Source organism: Pleurodeles waltl, chromosome 4_2, assembly GCF_031143425.1.
Source record: "Pleurodeles waltl isolate 20211129_DDA chromosome 4_2, aPleWal1.hap1.20221129, whole genome shotgun sequence".
NCBI lineage: Eukaryota > Metazoa > Chordata > Amphibia > Caudata > Salamandridae > Pleurodeles > Pleurodeles waltl.
In genome coordinates, this window is record NC_090443.1 from 287,146,045 (window position 1) to 287,162,120 (window position 16,076).

At 47.1% G+C, this 16,076-nt stretch overlaps 1 protein-coding gene across 4 annotated transcripts in view; it reads right to left on the minus strand.

Annotated features, from left to right (window-relative positions):
• Positions 1–15,716, minus strand: part of NAGA (alpha-N-acetylgalactosaminidase) — a 315,980-nt gene extending 300,264 nt beyond the window's left edge. For 2 of the 4 annotated variants that reach the window (XM_069231167.1, XM_069231164.1), the window contains exons 1-2: positions 15,629–15,715; positions 14,877–15,058 (exon numbers count right to left, since the gene is read on the minus strand). In XM_069231167.1, coding sequence (XP_069087268.1) covers positions 14,877–14,913 — 37 coding nt within the window. In that variant the 5' untranslated portion in view covers positions 14,914–15,058; positions 15,629–15,715. Of the gene's footprint in view, positions 1–14,876; positions 15,059–15,628 lie in introns of all 4 variants that reach the window. The other 2 variants (XM_069231166.1, XM_069231165.1) reach the window with 2 other exon arrangements.
• Between the last annotated feature and the right edge of the window lie 360 nt (positions 15,717–16,076).

A 16,076-nucleotide genomic window follows, 5' to 3' on the forward strand; every position in this document is an offset into this window, starting at 1 on the left:
GGACCCCAGGCGGTGGTCTGTGTCAGTGGCTTGAACTCCTCCATGTTTGATGTTGCACGGGGCACTCAACAGGGCTGGCCGTTATCACTGCTTCTCTTTGCTTTGTACATGGAGCCTTTTGCAAAGCGTGTCCACAGGAATCTAGTGATAACTGGTATTGCAATGAGGGGGGGAAGCATAAACTAGCACTCTACACAGATGACATTATGGTGGCTTTGTCACACCCTCTTCAATCATTTGCCCCCCCTGGTGAGTGAACTGGACACATTTGGGAAGGCCTGTGGGTTCAAAGTTAATTTGCAGAAATCACAAATCCTTAAGCTCAAAGTGCTCAAGCCTGACCAACCCTCCCTTATACGCCAATTCTCCTTCACGTGGGCCAACCAAGGGGTAACATATGTAGGTCTCCAAATCAACTCTACTCCAACACAGACTGCTGAGACCAATTACAAGACCCTCCTCATAAACACTCGCTCTACCCTACACATCTAGAAAAGATATAGGCCCTCATTACAACATCGGCGGTAAAAGCCGCTTACCGCCGTACCGAAGACCGCCAAAACACCACCGCGGTCGCGGAATACCACCACAGCTATTATGACACACATCTCGGAATCCGCCGATATTCAGACACCCACACAACTCCGCCACACCAAAGGTCAGTGTTAAACTGGCGAAAATAATTCCTCCACCGTCACGCCAACAGAAACACGCCCATGCTATCACGACACACGAATCGACGCAGCGGTCTTTCAACCGCGTTATTCCATTGGTGGTACACACCGCCGTGCTCAAAATACACACACATCTCCAAAACACTGCCACATTGGACAATTCCAAATACACACACCTGACACACATACAAACACCACTCCCACACACCCAACACAATATAAAACACACACCCACATCACCCACAAACCCCTATGACCATAATTCACAAACGAAGGCCAGAGATACAGAGAGCACAGCAATTGAGAACCCCACCACACAGAGGCACACAACACCATCACCCATACAACATTCAACACACAAAACACCACACACCACTACACATCACCACACACATCAACACTTACACCACCCCACACATCACCCACCACCCCATGTCACGCCAAAGACACCCCCGGTTTTCCGAGGAGGATCTCAGGGTCATGGTGGAGGAAATCCTACGGGTAGAGCCACAGCTATTTGGCTCACAGGTGCAGCACACCTCCATATCCAGGAAGATGGAGCTATGGCACAGAATCGTGGACAGGGTCAACGCTGTGGGACAGCATCCAAGAAATCGGGAGGGCATCAGGAAGAGGTGGAATGACCTACGGGGGAAGGTGCGTTCTGTGGTCTCCAGGCACAACATCGCGGTACAGCGGACTGGCGGCGGACCCCCACCTCCTCCCCCACAACTAACAACATGGGAGGAGCAAGTCTTGACCATCATGCATCCAGAGGGCCTTGGAGGAGTCGGTAGAGGAATGGACACTGGTAAGTCAAATCTTAACTATCATATTCCCCACCCTACCTGCATGCTATCACACCCTCATACCCTCCCCTATCACCCCAAATCCTCACTAATGTACTAATAACACAAACCACTCATCCCAACACCAAGCCCTGCATGACACAACTAAGCATGGTCACCTCTCACCAAAGCATGCTCACTGCACATACCCAGAACAACCCCCTAACCATCATCACACAAACCCACACACAGGAATGCTTGCACTGGGGTACACGCACACCCACCCATTGCACACCATTACACACACACATGCAATAATCATGCTCTCATATCCCTGCAGGACCACTAAGGAACGTCACCACACCGGAGGGTCCAGACATCTCCACTCCACCCACAGAAGAGGCCCACAGTGATGACAGCAGCTCTGCCCTACTGGATCCTGATGACCAGCCCGGACCATGGTGGGCCTCGGGACAGTCGGTTCCCCTTGCACAGGCACAGCCCAACACTGACCTTCCACCCTCTGGTAACACCAGCACAGCACCCACCCAGCGGGCCCATACCTCTGTATCCAGGAGACGTCAATCAGCGGTGTGTCCACCACTACAGGGAACCCAGGATAACCCACCACCCCAACAACAACAGGGACCTGGGGGCAGTGGTAGTGGGCACACAGTCCAGGGGACGGAGGCACAGGAACACAGGGGACCGAAGGTGCGTTTGATCACCCTTCTAGTCCGCCCATGGGCCTCATTGTAGCGTTCCTCTGCCCTGGTCCTGGGATTCCTCACTGGGGTCAATAGCCAGGACAGGTTGGGGTAACCAGAGTCCCCTAATAGCCACACACAGTGACTCTGGAGTTGGCCCATCACATACGGGGTACTGCTATTCCGCAGGATGTAGGCGTCATGCACAGAGCCAGGGAACATAGCATTTAATCACTCGATACCTGATCTTCGACAGGAGAGGACCTACACTGCAAGTGCTGCTGTGACCTCGGTCTGGAAGAGACAATGGCTGCTGCGTCTGGGGAAAGGGCCCCTGCCTTCACTGCTCAGGAGTTGGAGAAGCTCGTGGACGGGGTCCTCACCCAGTACACGCTACTCTACGGTCCTCCAGACCAACAGGTATGTACACAGGGAGCACGTTGTATGGGCTATGCCTGGGTGGAGAGGGCTGGTTGTAAGAAGGAAGGGGGCAGAGTTCAGGGAACATGAAGGACTGTGAATGCATGTGCCACATGGCAAGGGTAGGGATGGGGGCCACTCACATCGACGGGGCAGTTGGTAATGACTTCTCTTCTTCCCCTGTGCATGTCATGTAGGTCAGCGCCCACCAGAAGAAGGACATTTGGCATGCCATCGCCAAGGACGTCCGGACCCTGGGGGTCCACCAGAGACGGGGCACCCACTGCCGGAAAAGATGGGAGGACATTCACCGCTGGAGCAAGTAGACGGCGGAGGCTCAGCTGGGGATGGCCTCCCAACGTGGGAGGGGTGCCCGTCGCCCCATGACCCCCCTGATGTTCAGGATCCTGGCGGTGGCCTACCCGGAGTTGGATGGGCGCTTGAGGGCATCACAGCAGACACAAGGGGGTGAGTACACTCTCATTCTGGGGACTTTGCCCGCAGTGGAGGGGTCTGGGTGGGGGAGGAGGGCTGTGGGTTTTCCTAGGCCAGGGCGACTAACGTAGGCTAGGCCCCTCTGTAATGCAAGCCATGTGCCACTCCACCCCAGTAGAGGGCCAAGTACAGGTATACATGCCCCTGTGGCATCCATGTGTGCAGATGTCCACCATAGCCATGTAGGCCAGATCCCAGGAATTGCATCTGTAGTGGCCAAGAGCATGGCGTAGTGCAGGGGGCTGCTGTGTCTGTATTGTCCGCCAACGGTAGCGGTAAGCCATGCACTCAACCTGTCTTTCTTCTGTCGTCCCACCCTCCTTTTTCTGCTCTCCCTGTTCTTTTGTGCATCAGTATCATCAGGTGGAGGTACAGTGGCACCGGAGCACGAGGGAGCTGCATCCCACATGGCCATGGAGGGCCACACCACAGACTCTGAATACACCAGTGGGACGAAGGGCGAGGGGAGCTTCACGCCGGGCACAGGATCACCAACCAGCGACACAGACTCGTCCGCCGATGGGAGCTCCCTTGTGGTGGCGGCACCATCTGTGCCCCCCACTTCTACAGGTACAGCCGCCACCTCCCCTACCAGCACCGCCCTCCCAGCAGCCCCACAGCGTTCGCCCCGTGCCCGCTCACCCAGGAGGGTGGGCATCACCTTCGCCCCAGGCACCTCAGCCCCTGCCCCTGTCACCCCTGCTGCCCTCAGTGAGGAGGCCATTGACCTCCTCAGGTCACTCACTGTTGGGCAGTCTACCATTGTGAATGCCATCCAGGGTGTAGAAAGGGAGTTGCAACACACTAATGCATTCCTGGAGGGCATTCATTCTGGTCAGGCTGCCCATCATCGAACCCTGCAATCTCTGGCCTCAGCACTGATGGCAGCCATTGTCCCTGTATCTAGCCTCCCCCCTCCAACTTCCTCTACCCAGACCCAATCCCCTGTACCCCAGCCTATCCCAAGCACACCATCACACAAGCATGCATACACCTCAACACACACAAGTAGCTCAGGCAAACATAGGCACCACACAACCCACAGGCACTCTCGCAAGCATCACCCACATACAGACACAGCAACATCCACTGCCTCCACTGTGTCCCCCTCCTCGTCGTCTCCCTCCTCCCTCCAAGTGTCGTCTACACTCTCACCTGCATGCACTACATCTACAGGCACTAGGACTCGCACCAGAACACCCAGCACCACACCCCGCTCACCTGCACTCACTACCCCCACTACCATTTACACGTCCCCTGTGTCCACTCCCAGTGTGTCTGTGACCCCCCCGCCCAAAGTACACAAACGCGGGCATCCACACACCCAACATCCATCCACCTCACGACAGCCTCCAGTACCTGCACCCGCACCCAAAACACCTAAAGTTACACCTCCTACAACCACCTCCTCTTCCTCCATTCCCAGACCCCCTCCAGCTACCCATCCCAGTCTTCGTCAGCAACTCTTCCTCAGCAACGTTGACCTCTTTGCCACCACCCCTCCAATTCATAAGTCCCGTAGTAGCACCTCAGCCAAAAAAACACCAGGACCTGTGGTGCGTGTTCAAGGTGTGTGGAGTGCACCGGCCACCAGGGCAGCCAGTGTGACATGGAGTCAAAGCACTGCCAGTCCACCCCCTGTGAAGCACCTCATGTTGGAAAGTGGCCGACGGGACAGGGTGAAGACTCCTGGCGGCAAAACTGCTCACAAGGGTCCCAGGGGGATTGCAGAGTTAGCTGTGACTCCCCCAAAGGTGGTGAGGGGCCAGAAGAAGTCTGGTAAGAGCAGCACGGCGGAGAAGGGCGCCATCCTCCCCGGCGGCCGGGACGCCACCGCCAGCATCGTCGTCACTGGTCAGGAGACCACCGCCAGAGTCAGTGCCCAGGAGGGCCCTGGCAGCCACAGCCCCGCTGGGCAATGAGGGAGCGTCATGCCACACACCAATGCACAGGTCAGAGACCGCCATGGAAAAGCACCGCTGCACAAGGAAAAGACCGCCATGGTGAAGACTGCTGAACAGGGCAAAGCACCGCTGAACAGGTCAGAGACCGCCATGGCAAAGCACCGCTGCACAAGGAAAAGCACCGCTGAACAGGTCAGAGACCGCCATGGCAAAGCACCGCTGCACAAGGAAAAGCACAGCTGAACAGGTCAGAGACCGCCATGGCAAAGCACCGCTGCACAAGGAAAAGACCGCCATGGTGAAGACTGCTGAACAGGGCAAAGCACCGCTGAACAGGTCAGAGACCGCCATGGCAAAGCACCGCTGAACAGGGCAAAGCACCGCTGAACAGGTCAGAGACCACCATGGCAAAGCACCGCTGCACAAGGAAAAGCACAGCTGAACATGTCAGAGACCGCCATGGCAAAGCACCGCTGCACAAGGAAAAGCACAGCTGAACATGTCAGAGACCGCCATGGCAAAGCACTGCTGCTCAAGGAAAAGACAGGCATGGTGAAGACTGCTGCACAAGGAAAAGCACAGCTGAACAGGTCAGAGACCGCCATGGCAAAGCACCGCTGCTCAAGGAAAAGAACGCCATGGTGAAGACCGCTGAACAGGGAAAAGCACCGCTGAACAGGTCAGAGACTGCCATGGCAAAGCACCGATGAAGAGGGCAAAGCACCGCTGAACAAGGAAAACACTGCCACATCAAGTATCGTTATCCCATGTGCAGCTGGGCCAGTGACGGTACAGGAACCGTCACAGGGAGCCTGATGCAGTCTGGGCACCATTCCCCCTCCAGAACCAGTGGACACATGCATCAACTCCGTCTGTCCTTAACAGGATGAAGCACTCTGGGCACCATTCCCCCTCCAGAACCAGTGGAGACTGTTATCCACTTGAGAGACTGTGGCTTTGCACTCCCCAGGATGGAACAGTGGGCAAACCACCAACTGTAGAGATTTGAGAGACTGTGGCTTTGCACTACCCAGGATGTAACAGTGGGCAAACCACCCACTGTAGAGACTTGAGAGACTGTGGCTTTGCACTCCCCAGGATACATCAATGGGCATGGAGCCCCGTCGTAGATCTGGCGTGGTGCTGTAATCTGGCTGAGGTGCCCCCCCTTCCCTTCCCCCTGAGGTGCCTGTTGTATTTCTATCTGATGCACCTGCAGTGTTCTCTCCGTTTGTGGACAGGTATCTAGTGTGGGCCTCGCCCATGCATTTTCGGACCAGTGGTGCACGGACATTGATATGTGCATACCTGCACTACTTCTCGTAATGTATATAATTTTGAATGTGTATATATATCTGTATATATTTGGAACTGTATTTTGATACATTACAATGTTTGGACTGATTTCCTTTTGTCTTTGCATTCTTCCGGGGGGGTTGTGGGTTGTTACTGTGATGTTTGGAAATGCATTGGTGTGTGTGTTGTAATGTGCGAGGGTGGGGGTGGGGGTGGGGGTGTTGCGTGTGTGTGTCCCTGACTTTTGCCTCCCCCCTCCCCTATGTCGTAGGTGCAGTACTCACTGTTGTCTTCGGCGCCGCCGTTGCTGGTGTTCGTAGATGAGCAGGAAGACAAGGGCAGGGAGTATTTGTAATTCCGGCTCCATGGTGTCCTCCTTCCTCGTGGAGTGTGTTGAGGTGAGTGTTTTCTCCATTGCAAAAGCTGTTTCCACCGTGTTTTTATCCATGGTGAATCCGCCCCTGAAAAGGTGGCGGATTGGAGGGTTGTGATACTGTGGGCGGTACATTGTCTTCCGCTTGTCTGTTGGCGGTGACTGCCGCGCTGCTTGTCTGTACCGCCGTGGCGGGCGGTGTGTTAAAGTGGCTGTCTATGTTCCCTTTTTTTGTCTGCCGGCCTGTTTTCGGTATTACCGCACCTTTAACACCGTCCGCCAGGGTTGTAATGACCCCCATATTCTCTCATGGCTGGGGCGTATAGTGGCAATTAAAATGACGCTGTTACCTAGAATCCTATATGCCATGCAAATGCTATCATTACCACCTCCACCAAAGTCCTACAACGCCACTTGACGACTATATCTGGGTGGGCAAGAAAGCCCAGATAGCCAAGAAACAGGCTTATTTACCATCAGCAAAGGGAGGCCTGGGAACCCCCCACCTTATCTATTATTATCAGGCAGCGCAGCTCTATTACTTGGTAGAATGGGCTAAGCCCTAAGCAGTTGCAGGCATCCACATTTAGAAAGTACCCTGGCAGCCTCATAGACCACTCAGAGTATATATTTCGCCAATTCTTAGAGCCCTTATGGACGCATGGGATAAGGTCCAATCAGTGAAGCGATTATCCACCCCTTTCTCCCCCCAAACCCCATAACGGGGAATCCTGATTTTCCCCCAGCCTGCCAGGGAAATACATATATGCAATGGCAACAACCAATTGTAAGTGCATAGGTGATCTTTTTGACCACCTAGGACTCATGACATTTCCTCAGCTGCAACAGGAAAATGGCCTACCCCCTCGGCACACAGGCAATATGTTGCTATTTGTCACTGGGTTACACAGCCTACTACACGCCTACATGCTAGCCACCCTTTGACATCCTTTGTTTGAACAATGGTTGATGACTAGGCAAACAGATAAGTACATACTCTTTGATATTTATGCCTTCCTAAATAAGACACAAGTCCCCACCGCTGGAAACGTGAATTTGTGCGCTCCTTTACTATTAGAGAACGGGCAGACATCCAGAAGAGGGCTAACACCTCAGTCTGCAGCGCGGCCGACAAAGAGACACTTCTTAAGTTAGTTCACTGTTGGTACTACACCCCGGCACGCACTGCACAATGGAAACGGGATGGAGATGCATCTTGTTAGAGGGGTTGTGGACAAACAGGAACACTAACTCACCTTCTTTGGAGACGTCTTAGGCTTCACCAATACTGGGTGGATATCTTAACGGCCACTGATCACATATACGACACAGAACTCCCCAGATTTCCAAGTTATATATTACTGGGTCTCCCAAACACCCTCACCTACCCATGGAGATCCACAAAACGGTGTGCTATCACCCTAGCCCTATGCGCTGCCAAACAGGTCCCCTACGCCAGATGGGGCACAGCTAAAATTCCCATTCACCTAGGCTGGCTCCACAAACTATGGGACCTCATAGGTATGGAAAATCTGACAGGTACAATTAACCAAAGGCTCCCCCAATTTTCTAAGACCTGAGAACCCTGTCTACGGTACCTCTCTCAGGAATTTAGGGAACTCAACTGCCCTGCTTACTTGCGCATCCTACACCTCACAATGGCGGAATAGCATAACGACTGATCCCCGGAGTGGGCAGTATACATATGATCCCCAGTACTCCGACACATATCCTTACATTTCCACTAGAGACAACCAACCTGGATAGATAGGTCATATATCCTGAGCTCGTAACTCATTCATGACACACTCCTCCCCCCCTTACCTCTGCCCTTCCCAGTTGCCTTTGTTCTGATTATATCTCACTGGCCATTGGATGTAGGTGAGTGGTGTACAATTCTCTCCCCCTTTTACAATAATGACAAAGAAACCAATTTAAACCATAAAAACTTGATTATTGGACTTGTATTAGTGTTGTCCACCACCTTGACTACACCCCATTTCTAAAAATAAATCTTCGCCCCAGATCACTACAATTCATAGGTCCTATAATGGCTAATGCAATTTTGTTCCAGGGAGTAGAAGGTACATCTACTGCAGATATAGGATTCTTGTTGACTTGTTTCCTTTTGTCATTGAATGCGCAACTTACACACTATCTTATACTGTTCTCAATCATGGAATCCATGCGAGGCCACCAGTAATGACAATTTGCCTTGTTCTTTGACAAAGTGCAGCCTAAATGACCTTCATGACTTACGTTGATGAGCTTTCCATACAACCCTTACAGTGGAACAAACTTATCTCCTCTATATTATGTTTCACCTTAATGTATAGTTCATTTCGTTTTTCCCAGAAACTTTTCTTAAGAGCATCTAGTTCAGAACACCTCTTAGGCCATCCATTTATTACCAACCCTTTAATTTTGTGTAATACTTGATCTAATTTCATGTTATCCTGCCATTCCTTAGCATTTAAACACTCAGTGATAGATGTCACCACAAATTCCTCTACATTACTACTTTATACTCCCCTTTTCAGGAAATGGCAGTCTGGAGAGACAGTCTGCTGCTCACTTCTTTACAGCAGGAATATACACAATCTTGAAATTAGAACCTTCCAACCCAAGAAAGCACCTGGAGATGCTAGGTGTGATTCTTTCCATGCTTTTAACAGAAAACGATTTGACAATCAGCTTCCCAATTACATTTTTCATGTTTCTTCAACAATATCCTCAAAGGGTATGTGATATCAGCAAACTTCTTCATACATTTGGAGTAATACTCTGAGAGGCATAACAATGACTTGATTTCCTCTTTCTTGTTAGGAGCTGGAGCTAATTTAATTGCTTCAACTAGATCATGTTTTGGTTTTATACCTTCTTTTGATAGTAAACAGCTTAAATATGTAACTGATCTCACCCCAATTTGACATTTATCTTTTTTTTATGTGATTCCAGCTTCCTTAATTTATTCAGCACTGCTCTGAGTACCATATTGTGTTTCTCTTCTGTGTCTCCAAATATTAACAAATCATCATGATAACATAGTACATAGTCAGCTTCTTTTAAAATTTGTTGCATCACTCTTTGAAATACTGGTGCAGCACATGCAAGGCCAAAAGGCACTCTACGAAATCTATACATTCCAAATGGTGTAATAAATTAAGTTAAATGTCTACTACTTGGGTGCAGCTCAACCTGGTGGTACGCTGAAAAGAGATCTATGACTGTGAACAGTTCTGCATCACCTACCATGCTTAACATTTCATTTATTTTTGGTAGTGGATGGCGATCCACCCAGATATTGACATTAAGCTCCCTCAGATCTATGCACAACCAAATAGAATTGCCTTTTGATTTGGATGCCATACCCTTTCCACACACTCTATAGGTTCAATCACTCTTTGCTTTGTTAACTTCTTTAATTCTTGAATTAAACGTTCCTCCATCGTGAGGGTTATTTTTCTGCTTTTGTGTACTACTGGCTTAGCATTTTCGTTTAGTTTTAGTCTATGCTGAAAATTCCTTGAATTACCTAACTTGTCGATTAAAGCTTTGGGAAATTCATCACATAACTTCATACCATAAATCGATCTCTCAACCAACTTTACTTGTTCATCTGATGTGGGGTCTAGCTTGATACCTAAATCTGTTTGATGTCCCCACCCCTAAAAATTGAATCAATTTTTCCCTATGATAATTTTTCCAACAGTACTGCTATCCTTAAAAGAAGTTTTCATAGTTACCATTCCCTCAACAGGAATGAGACCTCTATTGTAGCCTACTTATGTTACATCAGGCTTTTGAAAAGTATATGTACCTATGTCAAAATTAAAAAGAAAAGTGTCACTATCAATGAAAGTGAAAGGGGAGCATGAATCCACAAATACTCTAATTTTCTGACCTTCGAAGTCAATTTCACAACATATCAATTATGCATCCTTTTTTTTCTGTACTTGGAAAACTAATTTTTGTTTTTATTCCTCATTTTAGCCAATAGTACTGACTATTTTACCACCAAAATCCTTACAAACTCTGGTAAAATTACCCTTTCTGCACACACCAATTCTTGCTAAACAATTTATTTTGTTAGCTAAATGTCCTGTACTTCCATATCTGAAACATTTTAACTTGTCCTCTTGATAATATTTTTCTTTGGTAAACTCCTTTACTCGTCAATTTGTTTCTTCACTTACGATACCTTCATATTTTCATCACCAATTTCATTCACTGCCTGCTCATTTGATACTTTTATCTCCCTAATATAATCTGCAGTATGTTCAATACGTTTTGCTTTATCTTTAGCATCCTTTAAATGAGAATTACCAACTAAAACTTTCTCTTGAATTTTAGGATTATTTGTGCAATGCACTGATTGATCTCTGATGAGAGAATGAGTTAACTCTCAAAATTCACACATATCAGCTAACCCTCTATGAATAGCAACATAACTACTTACTTTCTCATTCTTTCCTTGAGACTTTCTCAAAACCTTAAGCCCCTCAAGAACCACATTTATTTTTTCCCTGAATTGTTGCTCCAATTTCTTAACAGCACATGCATACACATCAGTGTCTCCAGAACCATCATCGTCATCCAGTTCCGGAAGATTTGCAAAAACCTTACTACCCTCAATAGCTAAATTATTATTTCCTCACTGATGGGAATTTCTCACCTCCAAATAGCAATTAGATCAAACTCAAATAACTTTATCCACCTTTTCCATAGTAAAATAGATTCACAAGTGTCAAACAGAAAAGTCGCTGTTCACACTTGTGGCAGCCATTCTAATTAAATAAGTGAGAAAATAACAAAAAATAGAATTACAAGTACAACTAGAACAGAAATATGTGAATCACCTTTATATGAACTGTATAACCTTCACTTATATTATTAATGGTTTTTTTCCTATAACATTTAGGGGCCTGATTTTGAGTTTGGCGGTCTGGCCGCCGGACCGCCAATATGGCGGTCGGCTGGACGCTGCAAAGTCAGAGGCCTCCCCACTGCCGTATTACGACACTACCGCCATACTGGGGGTAGTGTCTGTGGCAGTCACTGAGGCTGAATGCTTCGGCTCAGAAAGTGAGCCATAAAAACATGCCACTGCAGTACGCCAGATCCACCTCAGGTGCACTGTTGCCATACACAACGTTGTGCATGGCAACAGTGTACACCAACAGTGCAGGCATGGGGGGCACAACACATGCCCCCAGCCACGCTGCTCAATTGGTTTAAAATCGTCCTGGGGCCCTGTTTGGGGCTCTTCCCTGCCTCTCCGCTGAGCTTTTCATGGTGGGGTCATGAAAACCTCAGTGGAAAGGCGGGTTGTGATCAGCATGGCGATGTCGGCATCAGCACTGCAGAAATTGACTACTACGGCCTTCCCTAACATCGCGGTATCCAAGATTCTAGCAGTTGTGTTGCAGTCTCGTGGTGGTTCGACCACCATCCTCATAATCTGGCTATCGGACTGCCAAGGATGCGGCAGTTGGACTGCCACTGCGGATACTGCGGTCCCAGGGCGGCCGTACTCATAATCAGGCCCTTAGTTTCTAGTTATTCAAGTTCACATTAATTTTAATCCCCACACACAAAATTTCAATAAATAACAGTAACGATTATTGGGTGTCACCATTAATATGAAACAGGAATGGCTTCAATTTCTGACAAATGCAGGATGTTTTCTGGTGATGACTCAACACTCATTGACTGACGCCGGGAAAATGCTGTGACAGGAGAGCACAGAAAACTTGGTACATCCGTCCACATGGCAATGGCAAACCAGTAATGAGGAAAACTGAAGTTTTAATATGATGATCAGTCCTCCGAAATACTTTAGTGATGGGGCACACAATACAAAGTGCACACTTCCCTACCGCAATAGTGTGTGGAAAACTGTGCTCGGCAACAGCACAACTCCGAGATTGCTTAATATAGTGTGTCAAGAACCGCAACTAGTAGTAAAAAGCACAACTGTCTTCTTCACGTCATGGGCGCAACCGCCTAACTCAATCTGTCACATCCACAATTCATAGTCGCCGCACATCAGGTAAACAGTGTTCCCGCCTCCTTCACATCGTGACCAAATGATACTACAGGAGGAACTGCACATGAGTCTCTTGATCACCGACCACTGCTCTTCACAACAATCCGGCTGACACACTGCAGCTTGACACAGCAGCTGGGGAAGGAACATCACGATCTTGGAAAACAACGGTTTATCTAAGCATGTGTTTTTTTCACCAGTTCCACAGAAAATGAGTCTACATGGTTCCTGCTGTTTGGATCCACAAAGATTCAGGGGGGGTGTTGTTTGAAAGTTGCCCCCTGCACCACTAGTGGTCACTGGTGTTGTAATTAATAATCTTCACAATAAAGATTCCCAAACAACAACATCCATGCCCAATCTCTTAAACAGGTGCCACAGATGATACCTGTCATAACAGCCTTAACAGGACCTACACAGTACATCAACATTCCAAAGGTAGATGATACATTCAGAGAAAGGTGGAACAGACTGTAACATTACTATATTTCGAATTATATTACTAAAGTATTATTATAAGAATATTATTAAGACAAAATGTGAATACATCCTAAATACAACAGAAGGTAATAAAGTGCCCTTCATTTTCAACAAATTATCTTTGATACACATAAACAGAAGAATAAGGCTGCAAGCTAAACAAAATCCTACTTCAGAGGTTGAATCCAAAAGCAAAAATGGAAGGGGGGTAGGAAGCTGGCTCTGTATATACTATACTAGATTAAGGTATAGTGTGCACAGAGTCCAGTGGATCCCCAGAGGCTTTACAGAGGCTCAAATAGATAATATTAATGCTCTCTTTTGTTGTAATATGGTAGAGCAGTTAAGCTTATCACAGGGTAGTGCTAAGCATTTGTTCTACACATACAATCAAGAAATGAGGCACACAATGACTAACTCCAGACCAATTGTTTTATGTATCAAAAATATTATTTGTTACTTTATTTCTAGAACCAAAAGTATCTTTGTTGCAGGTAAGTACAGTTAGAAGAATGGGTAAAACAGTTTACAGGTAAGTGATACTTTTCAGTTTCAAAAATTGACCTGGTGCAATTTCTCATACAATGCAATGCAGTCATAGGGGAGGAAAAGTAACAACACAATTTGCAGGTAAGTACTTGACCTATGATCCCAGACCTTAGGGGTTAAGGTGGCCACAGGGCAAAGCTTAGTAAGACACCAAGGGTGCACCACCAGCAACATGGCGCTGGGCTGGTGCAAAGGTTAATGTTGGTGTTGGGCACCCAGTGGAATCTTATGGAAACGGGGGACTTAGAAAGAATCAGCTTGTAGGTAAATATTACTAAATAGGTGGTTGATGCTTATAAATTGCACATCTGAAACAGAAACAACGATGTCCGGGTGGATACAACAAAGTCATGAGAAGGGTGCCAACCTGGTATAAATACCCAACCACCACGGGTATTACATTGCACAGAACAAGGAAGAATACGAGGATGCCTCCTCTGAGCCGTGCTGTAAAGTCAAATTGAAAACAGAAAATACCAGGGCACTCCAAATAATAAGTCCACAGTAAGCAGAAATCCAGAAGTTTTAATTCCTTATGTTGAAAAGCATAGAAACATAAATGTTCAGAGACAGCCAACACGTGTTTCGTCCAGCAGGACTTTTTCAAGGCTGCAACAAGGGAAAGATGGTAGCTCTTAAATACAACAAAAAAACGCAGACATGGTGAATAACACACACAGACACACAAACGTGTGAAAAAATTGTAAGAAAAACTATAAGAAAACATTCCAAGGATTCAAAACTGTAAAGAGCTCAAAGAAATTTGAAGTTAAGATACTCTCATGCTGAGTGTGAGATCAAAGTCTCCTGAGAATTGCCCAAGTAGTGTGAGTAAAAAGTCAGAAAACGTGAGATTATTTGTAAGAACCTAGAATATAAACCAGATGTGTAACAGTTTATGGAGAGGAAAATAGAGTGGACCTTTCTGTGTTGACGCCGAAGATATAGTAAGTTTTCAAAGGACTTATAGTAGTATGCATAAAGACATGCGGCGGCCCGACCATAATAGCAGAGAAGCACAATCTTACCCATACAAGTGAGTACGTGGACAGGATGCTTATAAAGGACTAAAGAACAGTCCCACAATACTTAAAAATGAAACAACCCTAGTGTGTAAAACAGGTATAGTATGCAAACATACCAAAACTTGTGCAAAAGCAGGAAACTGTCCAAAGCATACCATATACATGGATTGATTTCTGAGTCCAAATGATGTCTCTTAGTCACAGGAAACGTGGGTCCTGTATGATGTTTAGGCTGTATATGCCAACTATCCGAAGTCTTATGAGTAGTACGTGGGGGGGCCCTGATAAGCCCAAACACCTATAGGACAAGAATTTATTGAAACACAACCACCATGAGAGAAACCCACCACTGACCGAACACAGCAATCAACAAACAAAAGGGAAGAATATCAAGCGCAAAAGAAAAAAATTTAATATATATATAAGTGAAGCTAAGGGGGTAGGATTCTATTTCCAATACACTCCAAGGTTACACAATAGTGGTGCAATCCCAAAAAAAGGTATCTATATATCAGGAAGATCTCCTATGTAGTAAGTGTACTTTAGAAACATTTTTTTTTCCTCAAAAAACGGGTCCGTAGGAAGGTCCAAACACACTATGTAGCAGGAGGGCTACACAAATAATGGTCATAGTAATCACAAAGGAAATGTAATGCACAGGTATCCATAAGCTGTATCTATGCCAGTTTCGGTGACATGGGACATTAACGGCATAGTAACGTTCCTGTGTCGAAGAACAGTGAGCACACAAACAGGAATTGCTCGTGTATGTTTGGAAAAATATATACATATAATACTCCAACCCGTAAATTGCTGGCAAATGAAAACGGGACATCAGGAAAACTGCATTATAGGAAGAGCCCCTTACCTGTCCTCTCCCGGTCCCAAGAGGGTCAGAAAGAGACGATAACGGCGTGCGTGCGCTGTGTAGGCAAAGTAACACAGCGCCACGCTGAGTGACCACGTATATGAGAATAGTTAAAAATAGAAAACGGACTAAGTTAGAGAAGGGATAGAAAGTGACTGGAGCCACAGGAAATTATGGGGGCCATCTTAAGCGATACATATGATACTACTTGATCAATGTAGTACATAAATGGTATGGCACAAAGTGCAAATTAAGGCAATAACGTTCGGAAAGGGTTGGAAAATGAACACTAGAAAAACGAATTAGGATATCGGCAGGTGCAAAACAAAGTGTTACTGTATATAACTCGATGTGGAAATATACATAGTATAACAACTACGGGGGAGGCCACATATTGGCATTAGTATACGGACGTGAAGAAGTGGACACCAAATTATAGATGAAACCA